Source organism: Apteryx rowi, unplaced genomic scaffold (assembly GCF_003343035.1).
Source record: "Apteryx rowi isolate R43461 unplaced genomic scaffold, aptRow1 scaffold_66, whole genome shotgun sequence".
In the NCBI taxonomy this organism is placed as follows: Eukaryota; Metazoa; Chordata; class Aves; order Apterygiformes; family Apterygidae; genus Apteryx; species Apteryx rowi.
In genome coordinates this window covers 1272991-1287010 of record NW_020450938.1, presented here as the reverse complement: position 1 = coordinate 1287010, position 14020 = coordinate 1272991, and the positions used below count along the sequence as shown (strand labels likewise).

Here is a 14020-nt window from a genome sequence, read left to right as displayed (position 1 = left end):
TTGGACGTAGCACTTCATTCTRTATTGTGATTAATTCAACTGATGGCTTACATTCATGGCCAAATGATTATTGTTAATAGAGATAGATCATGCTTTATATTATGTCATCAGGGCAAAATCTGATGTGACTCCAACATAGCTTGTGGATGTAAATGAGGGAGATATTTGTGTTCTAAACAAAATTAAAGCTCTCACTTTCCAAACACTTAAATAACTTTTAAAGTCAGCTGCAAATAATATAGGAAATATTGCTGTCAGGTACACTAGGCTAAATTAATTTTAGTGAAGTTATTCATATTTCTTCTAATGCTAATTAATATCCAGTTTGATCCACTGTAAATGTAAGTGATACAGTTTTTCACAGGAACTTTTGCAGCATTATAATATACCTAATATTTAAATAAATTATTGTGCTATTAGGTTAAGAAAATCAGTATCTCTTTAAAGGCTAATAATGACAAGGTATTTTAATAATCAGTGGAAAATCTTTCCTTCATATTTTTCCAGAAAAATTGTGGGCTCCAGTAACCTTAAGTTTCCCATTACTTTCTGGGAAAATTTCTTTTAGGTCAGGAATTTAATTTTTGGCTTTGAACTGTGTGAACTACCTCATATATAAAACTTGTCTGGATCTTGGAATTCTTTATTTTTGTCTATGATTGTGAGGGCTGAGTTGCTGAAGCCTGAATGAATGTACAGTCATGGAACAAGAAGCTTAAATGAACATAATTTATCGTATTTCCCTCCACATCACGTATATTTACATCTAAAATGACACAATTGCATTTTACTTATGCCTTCTTTTTACTCTCCAGCACAAACTTGCAGCACAAAGGGCAGCTGTCCTGGTTCCCAGGTGGTTCCTGGCTCTTCTCAGATGCTGCTTACTTCCTCTCCCCACCCTTCTTCCAACCAGTCACTGCCTTATGCTTTAAATAAAGTAACATTGTCAAAGACATCACAGCCTCTCTAGAGACCATCACAGAGTTATGAATCACATCATCTGTCTGAGTTAAAGATCTGTGCTTTGGCTTCACAATTAGTACAGTACACATATTTTATAGCTCAATCATACAAAAGCTTGAAAGGCCATGGCAGTAGTTTTTGGAGTAACTGTAAATTTAGTATACTCCCCTCCTTGCCTCTCTTCTCTCTGCATGGCTCCGATGGACTAGCAGGAGGTACTTGGATGAGTGTAGCTGCTAGTATCATAACCAAGCAAGCTTTGTCGGGTTCATGACATTCTCCATGCTGCAGAGGACATGCTCCAGACATTCAGGTCTGGTCTTGAAGACTGTCCTCAATAGCCAGCATAAACCTGGCCTGAGACAGTCTTCCAAGATGTCCTGCACAGACTCACAAGAGAAGAGGACCTGCCAGGCCATATTTGTTGCAGTTCTGCAGCTCACTTTCTCTGGGTACACTGAAAGAAAATTTCCTGATGCAGGTTTTGGAGATCAAGAGCTGTATTTGCATGTTTGCAAGTTTGTATATTAAACCGAACAGGACCAAAGCTTGAAGGACACTTCCTAATGTATCTTCCCTTAGACCTCACAGTTCCCTCCTTTGGTCAGGAAAAATACTTGGATTATCTGAAAAGCATAGGTATCTGAGACAAGACTACGTTGACTTTTCTCTGATTCTTAGCTGATTGCCTAGCTGGAAACTTCTTGGTAACTGAACTTTGATAGCAGAATGGTGTCTGTTCACATGTGTGCACATATGCACTGGTATAGATGGGCCAGCCAGAAAGTCTTATGAGGATGACATGAAGTACCTAATTAACATGAAGATGCTCTGAATTGCTCTGAAATTATACAGTTGTTATGCAACTGCTCTGAAATTCTGTAGTTGTTATTCTGTACTGAATTTTGTTATGAACAGTGAAGTGCTACATACCTCTTCATTCTGAAAACAAAAAGCTTTTTTTTTTGAAAAGAGGTAGACCTGACAGAGTGTAAACAGAAGATTAAAGGGATTGTCTTCCTTCAGATTAAGAGTAATTCAGGAGCTGTTGCAGCTCCTCCAGTTCTGGAGTGTAGTTAATATCTTTTAGATTATGTTTGGTTCAAGACCTGACACCTGTTTTATGACTCACATTTTAAGCATCTAAGGGGTTTTATTTTCTTTAATATTTTGATATACTGTGTCTTAGATGCTGCTTGAACAAAGTTGTTTGTCAAGAGGATAATTTTGACTGGGCTGATAATCTCTAAAGTTGCAGTATTATAGCTGAATTTCAGGTGATAACATAAGATCAAATGTAGCACAAGCTGAAACTGTGTACAGAAAAATGATCAGAAAAATGTCCTTTAAACCCCAAAATGTGTTTGTGGCAGGGCTGTTGGTAAAATTTGCCTACCCTAGGCTGCCCTCTAAAAATTTGCAGATTTTCTGAATCACTGATAACCTAAATATATGTCATGATCCTTAGTTCACTAGGATACTTGATGGCCTTTCTGAAATTGATCAATGGTCTTATTCCACCACCCAAAGGACACCACAAAAAAGCCATCAAAACTAATGGGAAGTGACAGTTTATTATGCCATTGGAGCAAAGTATCCTGCCATTGCATGAACATAAAGAATGAACATTCTTAAAGAAAGTCTCTTTATGTTTGGGTTAAAACATTTTGAAATGAAGATAAGTTTCTACTGCTGCTGCTTGGCTTTTGTGAAAAGCGTGGAGATTAGAGTTCCATGGCTGTAAATTTGATGTTTATCTGGTATCAGGATTTACTTGGTATCTGTATTTCCTATGAAGTAGGTTGTGGCTTCCAAATAAGAGGGACAGAGTGCTTCCAAATCTTTTACATGATCTGCATGAAGGCAATACAGATTTGGAAACACTATGATAGTGACAACAAAGAGAACAGGAGGTGGCTGTTCTGAGTTGCAGCAGAAGGGAGAAACTGAAACAGGTAGCATGTTATCCTTAAAACTGCTACTTACAGTTACCACAGTAGAACTATGTGCAAGACAAAGCTTCACAGTAACCTTTGGTTCTAGCTTCTGTGTAAGTGTCAGGAAGACAATCTGGAAACTATGTTGGTCTGAGACCCAGTTGTGAGACTGCAAGAAATACTAACAAAAGGCATGGAAGATGCTGTTTGCTGCATGGCACCTTGGTCCTGGAGTTAGCTCTATTCTATAGGAAACAGCAGCAGCTGGAAAATATGAACTATCAAGGCTTACTAAGTTCTGTTTATTTAATATCTGAAATCATTTTAGATAAGGAATACATAATAAAATGAAGATGGGTCTTTGGTTACTCAATCTCAAAGATTGTTAACTCAAATCATTTTTTCATATTGAGATTTTCTTTTCCAGCACTGCTTCCCCTGTATTTTACTGAATCTAAAAATTATCCATGTACTCTGATCATTTCTGGTAAATTTTCCTCCCTCTTGTCTTGCAGTAATGGTTGGTTGTGGACAGATTGAGATGGCTGACRGAAGGATAAGAGCAGTGCAAACAATCTTCTGGTTCTTTAATCTATGAATCTTGCTTATAAAATCAACTTGTCTGTTAAATAGATTCTGCTGTACCTTTCATTTTAAGGTGTCAACATGTCTGCAACCACCCATTCATCCCAGGCTGCTTTTGCTTTCGCAGGGCTTACCCTTAATATACTTTTATCCAATTGCTTTTTAGAAACATTGATCTGATCAGTTAACAGTTTACAGGAGTCAATGTGCATCATTGAAAATGAAGGTTTACTGTCTGGGAAGCGACCTGATCACTTCATGTCTCGTCAAAGACTCTGTAATCAGTTCATCAGTCATAACCTTAAAAGTGATTTATCTATAGTCTGTAGTTTGTAGGTGTAATATATCTATGCTTTGCAGTACATATTAATGATATTTAAATTACTGTTTGTTTACCGGCCGGGGCTATGTGCAAATCATTAGTATCAGTCACGTATGTACACTTATTTAGCTTACTCTCATAATTGTAGTCTCCTTGCAAATCTTTTCCATTCTGAATTCAGATGATGCCTCAGCTCCCGCGCTGGAGACTCAGCCTCAAGGTGATGAAGAAGGTGAGCATCCATAGGAATTGAAACAGAACAATATTGAACTATATAGGAGGGATCATATACCACAGCACCAGATGCTGCCTTAGATGAGGATAGTGAAATTTAAAGTTGAAAGTAGAGATTGAAAGTGGCTGTACCTTTGCTTACAAATAACAAATTTCATGTGATAATTTTGAGGCGGCATTATAACAATGGAATCTTACAGTAGCAAACTGATTGTCACTTCAGTTCTAAAACTGTCTCGCTTAGAGACAGTTTTAAGTTTGAGCCACAATAAAGATTAAAACTGTATGGCCAAAGAAGAAAGTTAAAGGGTAAATTCTGTCCATAATATATTGCCTAGTAATAAAAGGTTTGTGTTTTGCCAGGCTTATTTATATCTGGTGAAATTCACTGGTCTGTAAATGAACAGCTCAAGCTATATGCAATGGTAGTCCTATACTGAGACTATCTTATCACTCAGTGTAAATCTGGCAGAATCTGAGCTAAAGTTACTACGTGTTTTGAGGTCACATCAGGATATTTTTATTCTGATTAAATATAATTTTATTCTACAAGCATTTCTTTCAACTTCTTGTATGAATGGAATAAGGAAGGAACTTTTCAAAAGGAGTAAGGATGCTAGACATTGCTGTACAATTTTTCCTTTGTCTTTTCATGAAGATTTTAACTGTTCGAATAGAAAACAGTGTGCCCTTTTCTTTTTAGGTCTGAGTAGCTTTGAAACTCACATTTAATACTCAACTTCCAGTAACTTTTAAAAATCTGTGACATTTACAAATTTTATTTTGCTGTTTTTTTCTAGATATAGCTTCTCGTTATCCTACATTATGGACTGAGCAAGTAAAGAGTAGACAAAACAAAACCAATAAAAGCTCAGGTAAGAATCTGTGGTATCCTTGCTTTGCAAAGCTCCTGTGAAGCCATGTATTAAATCTTATTAAAACTGAAGCCATGCAAGTGAAAGCCATTTTAAAAATCATTATGCTTCCACTCTCATCACAATAGTAACTTAACAATTTGCTGTGTGATGCTTTTGTAGACTCATGTATCATACATTCATTTTGTATGGAAACATTTTTGGCCAGGCTTCAGTTGGTGTAAACTGGTATTACTCTGCTAAAGCCTCTGGCCCACAATTGTTTGTATCTGTGAGTGGATCTGACACTTTATTTTTCTTGTCCTCTTTAATTCTCTGTCTCTTTGTTTTCTATTTGTATTGTTATTATTTTGGTGATGTGTAGCAAGAAGATACTTGTAAAAGGATGGTGTGGGTTATTAATTTTGGTGGTCAATCTTAGGAGACAAACCTGAACAGAAGCAAAATCCTATCAGAAACCAGTTAAAAGGAAACTGGAAAGACAGTGTTACCTGTTTGTTTATTATATCACTGTACAGTTTTACAGTCATCTGGTGTTTTACAAACTGATTGCCAGTTTAATATAGATTAATTATGTTGCCTCTTTTATAATTGCTAAATTTTGGCTTTACTTTTTCACTGCTCTTCAGAAATGAGCTTAGGAAAGCTGGGTTAGAAATGCCAGTCAAATGTGTAAAGACTGAAGTTTCTCAAATATTGAGATATGTTAAGTGCTTTGATGAGCTTCAGATTTTGAGGCTTTCCTCATTGCTCCCTCCTTTCAGGAGAATAATCTTTAGAAAAACTTCCTGAGTTTCCTGGATTCTTTTGCTCTGGAAAAATGTTTAGTTTCAAAGGAAGCATTAATAATAAAGGCCATGACTCAGTAAATCACCCAAAAGCACACTTAAGATCCAGTGGAAATTAAGCTTGTGCTTTACATTAAGCACTGTGCTTAAGTATTTTACTGAACTGATGCCCAAAAAGATTTAAAAAGACAAGCAATCATCATAAGAAGGAAAGACATATTCTTTCTAAGAGGTCCACAGATATAAACTATTTTTAACATCAAAGCGATAGTTATTAATGCTTTTTCCTCTCCTTGATACTCCAGTAGGCACTCAAGAAAAGGACTTTAAACAGAGTGTAAGCAAGTGCTTGAAGCAAACACTTTTCATGCTGGAGATTTGTTTTGTCGTTTCTTTATTCAGTGCTAGAGAGAACAGAATTCCTTCGGGGTTTCTGTTGTGTAAAACCAGTCTGTAGGAATATGTTACTTTTAGGGGTATTTATTTCATTTTTACAGTGCTAGAGACCAGCAAGCTCTAAAGCAAGAGTTTGAGTTTGGAGCATAGCTGTAGTAATTGAAAGCTTAAACACATAAACAAAGAAAAAAAGAAAAGGAAAACACCAAAGAAAAAGCTCGGAATTGTTACTGGGAGATTGTAAGCTCCAGTTCATCTAAGGTCATAATTACAAAAAGGAACATAGGAACATAGTCTACCTGTACATATTATGATTGCTAGCCCATGGTGCATTAGCATCAAAAGCATGGCTCTGTTGGATTTGCTAATAACTAGGACTTGCTCACAATTATGCTATGTACATAGAGTCTCTGGAGGGTTTGTACGCAGGCTGTCAGCACATGCTACAGTCTATTGTACCACACATTCACTGATACTGTTACCCCAGCTAGCACGAGTATGTGAGCAGATACTGCATAGCCCATCTTGCTTCAGTTGGTAAGCATACCTGATGTTCTAGAAGGGACCATTGCTATCTCTGCTGTTACTTTTGTTATCTATGTGATAAGACATTATCAATCAAAATGAATGCAAGTGTTAAAACTAGTGTCTGTATTAGTTGTGTTAGGCAGTATCTCTCTTCTAGATTTCAAAAAGATAACAGCGTGTCATGTGACCACATATTTATAACTTGTTCTGATAGCTGATCCTCACCGATATTCAGTAACTAGGTCTTCTGAGGTCTCGGAAAAACTTTAGAGTGATGCCAAGGCTTTTAGTTACATCCACAGAGTACTAGCTCTGGGCTGCTACATATATGGAGTAGAACCTCATGATTGAATTCAAACTTCAATAAAAGCAATAAATATAGATGTTTTCTTTACTTGGTTTGCTTCGCAAATGCTGATTCAGACTCTGTTTTACAAACGCAAGAAAGCTTATCAAAATATGTTCGTTTGAGTAAACTGAGCAGAATTTAAGCTTGCATGTAAAGTGTGCTTATGAAAACCAATTTATTGATAATAGGCCAAACATTCCTTTGTTGTGCTTTAGTAACCCAGGTGCTTTTAATGAAATTATTCTTGTGCAAATAACAGAATGACCTAACCTTGTATGTAAAAAATAAGCAAAATCATAATGATATCAATTTCAGGCAAATCACAGATATCCTACTTACAAGCTACCTACGTTAGTCTGTATTGCTCTTATTTTTTATATTTTTTACTTGAATTTATGTCCTAATATGTCATGGTCAGCAAGTTATGGACATAGCTTGTCTTGATTTGAGAAATCATTCTGTTGAGGAGAATGTTTTTATGGGTTAAGGCTCACGTTGCATTTATTATACTCATCCTGAAGTGGTTTGCTTTTGTTATTCTGCAAATGACCTGCCAATCATAATTAGTCAATAAAATTAGTGTAAGCTTTTAGTATTTGGAAGATAGAAAATAATGTCTTAGGAAATTCTAGTTTATATTAGTTATCCAGTGTTTTCATTTGATTTAAATCAGCCTAAATTAATTTAGCACAGAGAAATGGCGTTTGGAAGATTTACAGATGCAGGGCATGAAATTACTGGATTATATTTCCATGCCATATAATGTTTTCTGGTGCATATTCTGTTTGTTGGTTCAGAGAAATAGGCTTTTGCTGTTCATAAAAGGAGTTTGCAGGAGTGATATTTAACCTCTTAACTCTTGATGACAAAGTATTACTCCTAGCAAAAACACCATCAACATCATGTCATGTAACAATAGCTCTGTTTAGGATGATGACTGTGGGTAGAAACATTTGGCTCTCCATTTTAGCTCTTTTTGTGTGTTGAAAATGATTTTCAAATGTTATTTTTCTAACCTTTTCTTCCCAGATTTAGAAAAGCATGTATCTGGCTGCTAAAGTAATGTAGTGTTTATAATTTTATATATATATTTCTGTGCCTTTACAGGTATTTTAAGTTTTTTTTTTTTCTGGACCTCTTTTTACCCCTGCACTCCACATTGCTTCCTTTATTCCACAAAAAATATTTTGGTTTTGCCATAGCAGATTGGCAAAAATATGAAGAATTATAGCAACAGCTAGCAAAAATAAGCAGAAATGCATTGAAAATACTGAAGGTGGTACTGTTTGGTTCCTGAGTAAGACATCAAAATTTAGCAGTCTATACACTGCTGTCTGTATGTGAATTCAGTGTTTAAGCTCCTGCTGTAGTTGGTGGTGATACAGTCAGCGTAGGCACTGATGTCTAGAGAGCAATTCACCTCATGATAAAGTTAACACTTGTACTTGGTCAGCTAACTAGATATCTGGACCTCACTGAGTGTGGTGACTAGTCTGAATATCTAGTTCATGTGAAGACACCTATGTTTTAGATCCCTACATTTAGATGAGCTGAATCCTACCCCAATATCAGGTGAAAATCCAGGTAGCATTTTGTAAAGTTCAGATGACACAAGGTCTTTTGTCTTACAGAAAGGAGACATTTTGGTCTAGGTCTTCAGCAGTTATTAGTTACTGTAGTCTCAGGGCTATTTGCAGTGAGGATATGGATAGAGGGTGCTACATGGCAGTGCGAGTACTTACTCATGACCTAACAGGGACAGTGCAGGTTCCTGAGGGGAGCTCAGGCTGGACTATAGATCTCTTAGATTCCCCATGGTAAATCTGCCTACCAGCAGATTGAGAACCAAATGTCACATTTTTCAGAGGATATATGTCATTTTTTGAGGCTGAGTACAGGCAAAGGAAGGGTAACTTGAACACTTGCCACAGTGGCCTTTGAAGCTCAGGATTCACTCTGTTGGCTTGAATTTAAGGGACAAAATATTTCTGATAGTCTGGTTTGGGAGCACTTCCATGGAAAATAAATACAGTGAATTTAACTGATAATATCATTAGTATTTAAAAAATTCTTAAAGTACTGAGTAAGTACATTACCGAGTAAGTGATTTTTAAGTACACTTCTGTAACACACATGCAAATGAGAATAAATAACTCTCACTATGAAATTTCATTAGTCTGAATGCAAAAAGGCATGCATAATCTGGAATATACTTACTTATTTGCTTAAGGTCATTAGAGGTTCTTGTGATTATATAATTCAAGTTAAAAGTGCCAGGGTCAAATAATGTATCAGTGGGTAAGACATGTTAAAGTCTCATGGATTTTCCATTCAGTTCAATTTGCTTATTATTAATATTAATAGTTTTTTGTTCTGCTTCCTTAAGGATTAAATAGTAAGGCACTGTTAGCACATATGATTTATATCTGGATTGATCAGTTGGGAAGTTTATTTAATAAGTATTCTATTGAGTATTATAAAATTTGGGTTTTGTTTTGTTGATAATCTGGTATGACGAGTAAAATAGGAGACAGGAAGAAATTGTCATATTTCTTTACGCTTCACTGAACTTGACTTTGATTCCTGTGTTCAAATTTAAACGCATGTAATTAGTGGGTAGAAATTTAGGACCCCTGGAAATCAATGGCAGAACTCCCAGACATCAGTTCCACAACCATTTATATTCTGTCTACATACTACTAGTTCACCCAGTAGTCCAAATTTCATCTGAATCAGGCATAGATATGTGATGATATGATATACTGTTTATGCCAGCTTTATGCTTTCTGCCAGCTTTGTGTTTTTATAGGCTTTAACCAGGTGTTAGAGGACAAGCAATACATGACCCAGTGTAAAATAGGGTTGGCACATGGAAAATTCTGACATAAAGCCTGCTGAGAGAGGATCAGCCTGTGAAAAATCTTAACTCATCTGTGCAAAAAATAGTGTATCATGTGATAATGAAATTTTTGATCTAGCACTAAGAATGTTAAATCAGAATTTACTGTCTCTTCAAACTGTGGCTTCAGTGACTTCAAGAGTATAAAGATTTCAGCCATTGTACCTGGATATTTGGGTAACATAGAATCATCTTTAACTTCATTTTTGTCTTTGCTTGTGCACACATGAAAGAAACATAACTTTTTATTTAATTTTCTGACATAATAAGGTGGTGTTTTATTGCTGCCATTTTACAACAGACTGTCAGTTTCAAAGCTTTAAAAATCTGTTACAATACATTATCAATTAGCCCCAAAGGGTTCAATCCAGCAGGAGTTTCATTCTCAAAGCACCATCTGAGAGAACACTGAAGTGCATATACAGACTGCAAATACAAGTGAAAAAATATTATAACATCTACTGTGAATGCTTTCTTAAAAGAATAAAATAGAGAATTTTAAAATCCTGTAAATGTTAATCCAGCTATCCATATATCTATACTAAACAGTTATGTTCATTTGTCTGTCCATATAGTCTGAATCTGTTGGTAAAGTCTGTCAGTGAGACTGACTTAGGTGACAGAGTGACATTCTAATATTGAACACAGTTTCTCTTAGCTGGTCATTTTACAGTTTTAAAGCACTCATACATTTGTGTTTTTCTCACACGGAAACTGTGTTGGTTGTCAGTGAGGTTTCTGTTTTGTTTGCTTGCTTTATTTTGTTTCTCAGAGGCAATTGTTCCAGTGGGATCCCTGTGCCCTGATTATTCTCTAAAAGTCACCTTTTCACAAAGAACCAAGACAAACCTTCTTCCATAGTTAAGTGCTCACATTGATTCCAAACTGAACCTGGCTAATATTTTCCTGCTATGCCTACCCTGGCAAAACTCAGTCCTGAAGTTAAAAATCAGCTATGCCTGCATGAAAAACCCAAAGTAGCATTTTCTTTCAATGGAAATTAATGTAAGAGTTTGTGTGTCTGCCCAGTCACATCAATTCTAATGACCATTCCTCTGTAAGCCTAGGAAAAWGAGTAACTAACAGACAGGAAAATGAATAACAGTTCAGCTACTTTGTATTTATTCTCATTTATTGTTGCATTTTCCTGATGTTGCTCTTAATTTTGACTCAGGAGAAATTTTGTGCAGTTGAAGATGTGTGAGCTAGCAAGAAAAAAAAAAATATCCAGACAGTTGCGCATTCCCAATTACAAAAGTCTTACAAATTAATTAGAAGTTTTCTAGGGCTGTTTTGAATTAGACTCATTTTGCAATATGAAGATTTGAGGTATGAAACTAGTCATAATAAAATAAAAATGTGTATCATAGTAAACTGAGAAAAGAGTGAAGGAAAAAGGTGAAATAGAATATTTTAAAAGGTTGTTCCTCCCTTTTTATCGACTGGGATTCCAAATACTTAGGGCTTTGGCCTATAGGACCCTTGCAGATATTCTTTTCTCAAATTTGTCTGTATTCACTGCTTAAGGAGAAGTAGGTGAAAACTTTAAAGGAGGTGACTTTAAATACAGCAGAATATACATGTACAYTCAAAGGGTCAAACTCACTCTGAATGCATTACATTCATATTGGACATCCAGAAATTGAGTTTAGATGAATATATAAAGTAGATTTGCATAGGAAAGCAGCCTTAGTTGGACTGGCTCATTAATTGCAAGCAACTGACTTACATATGTAAAACAATTTTTTTTCGATATTATCCGTAGTATCCATATTATATTTACTTTATCATTCATTTCCAACAGGATAGTGTTTCTTTGCAATGGTTGGGGAGGTATCAACCATACCCAAAGATGGGATTTGCATTCCCAAATTGCATTGTAAGTAGAGCCATTAGCTGTAGCAGGAGAAACTGGAAGTGGGAATCAGTTGCCTAAATATAGGCATCTACTGCTATTTGATTTGTCCAAGAGTATGCGAGATGTGTGCATGGGCCTGGGAGATATGACAGTCTGCTGGAAACCTGTGCCCTTCTGACATCCAGGTTTGATAGTCCAGAGTACTTGAAATAGCACTGAGCGAAGCCCAAAGGATCTGATGTCAGGCCATGAAATGTAAGTACAAGGCAGAACTACTAATTTTAAATAAGTCTTCAAACATATCAGTTTGCTAGTAAGTTCATACATGAATTCTGTTAATGGGAACTCAGTCCATTAGAGATGAGCCTAATCCCTGCAAGTCAATTTCTGCCAAACTTTGGAGAAGTTCAAATGCAGATATTAATGTGAACCTTGTGGCTTGGGTTCATCTGCAGACTAATTATCTACACAAGAAAAAGCACTAGCATTTTTTACATGACATCTACAGCTGAAATCTGAATGTTTTGTGATGGCCACTGACCTGGCTTAAGGGGCTTGTGAAATTTACAGCTGTTGGAAGACATCAGCTAGTAGAATATTTATTGTTTGGTTTGCTGTGATCTCAGCAAGTTGTGTGAGGAAGATAAGAGAAAGACATTTTAAGGAAGTTGGGTAAGAGAACTTGAAGTGAAAGAGTACTGGAAGCTTCCAAGTATTAGGACCTCTGCTGACTCTTTGTGTTGACCCTGATTGCTAACTCACTAACTAACTGTTCCCTCTGGAGTTCCTGAATGAACACAATTATTTGGAGTGAACTATAATTTGTGATTTGTATTTTAATGTAAAAACAGCATTGTTAAGAAGCTCTTGGGGAGGGAGGTGCATTAGACACTGTCATGTCTCATTATTATCTCCTACTGTGTTGTTTTTAAATATTTTGAAGACCAGGAGATAGCTTTATTTTTTTTTCTCCTCCATTTTTGTTGTTTCCTGTCAAGAATCAAAACAGATTCAGACTAATATTTTTTTAAAGGTGATTTCAAGGTGCTCCCTGGCAGCTGAAAAGCTGGTGTCTTGGGAACTGCTGGTTACTGTTAGAACATTGGTTACTGTTGGAACACTGTTAGGGCCAATCAGTAATTGGATGACTTTTCATTAGCAATTTGTAATGAAATCCTTGTCTCGATTTAGCTATTACACAAACGGAGAACAGTATTTTTCAGCTTCTTCATCAGTGAAGGCAATTACTTTTCATCCTCCTTTGGTCCCTATTCCCTTCCTTCTTCCTTCTTCCCTTCCCTTCCCTTTTCCCTTCCCTTCCATCTTCCCTTCCTTTTCTCTTCCCTCTTCTCTTCCCTTCCTTTCTCTTCCGTTTCTTTCTCTTTCTCTTTCTTTTTTTCTTTTTCTCTTTCTTTTTTCTTTTTTCTTTTTCTTTTTCTTTTTCTTTTTCTTTTCCTTTTCCTTTTCCTTTTCCTTTTCCTTTTCCTTTTCCTTTTCCTTTTTTTCTTTTTCTTTTTCTTTTTCTTTTTCTTTTTCTTTTTCTTTTTCTTTCCTTTTTCTTTTACTTTCTCTTTTCCTTTTCCTTTTTCTTTTCCTTTTTTTCTTTTTCATTTACTTTTCCTTTTTCTTTTTCTTTTTCTTTTAACCTAAATTGGTAAAGGAAAATGAGTGTTTTCTTTCTGCACTTTCAGCCCCTTCCAAGTAGATAAACCTTCCCAGACCTCCCCAGAGTGCTTGCATATTAAGATACATTCTTAATTTGCAGCCTGCTGGATCATACTTACTACAGTACTCTCCTATCTTTAATAATCCTTTTTACAAGCATTTTCATTTATCTTCATTTTAATTTTACATATTAGTTCAAAACCTTTATAAACATCAAGTTTTGGCATTTTTCATTTTTTCCTCCCACCACAGGGAAAGATCCTCCCATTCTGAAACTTGTTTTTTTAAAAAAAGAGTTCTGTTTTACATCTAGTTGATGTTCTTTATGTTCGGGATGTTCCAGAGTTTTATTAGACCCCCACTCTGGGGGGAAAAAAAGGATCTGCTTTATGCAAGGTTGATAATTTCTGTTTTACTGTGTATGTTAAAATTTGATGCCAAAAGATACTAATCTTCCCTGAACTATTTTTAATTATATCATATTACTTTCTACAGCAAGTAAATGACACAACAGTTCTATTCTCCTTAAGTTTTTAGACATGCAGACCCCAACCGCCCACAGCCTTCCACAGTTTACCAGACATTGGATTGCATAATCATAAAAGCATCAATAGGTTT

At 35.8% G+C, this 14020-nt stretch overlaps 1 protein-coding gene across 1 annotated transcript in view; it reads left to right on the top strand.

Annotated features, from left to right (window-relative positions):
- The window catches only part of SMOC2 (SPARC related modular calcium binding 2), a 151536-nt gene that overhangs the window by 72301 nt on the left and 65215 nt on the right, over positions 1-14020 (top strand). Inside the window, exons 6-7 of the mRNA XM_026085090.1 lie at positions 3959-4042; positions 4845-4919. Of these exons, the coding sequence (XP_025940875.1) occupies positions 3959-4042; positions 4845-4919 (159 nt within the window). The remainder of the gene's footprint in view (positions 1-3958; positions 4043-4844; positions 4920-14020) is intronic.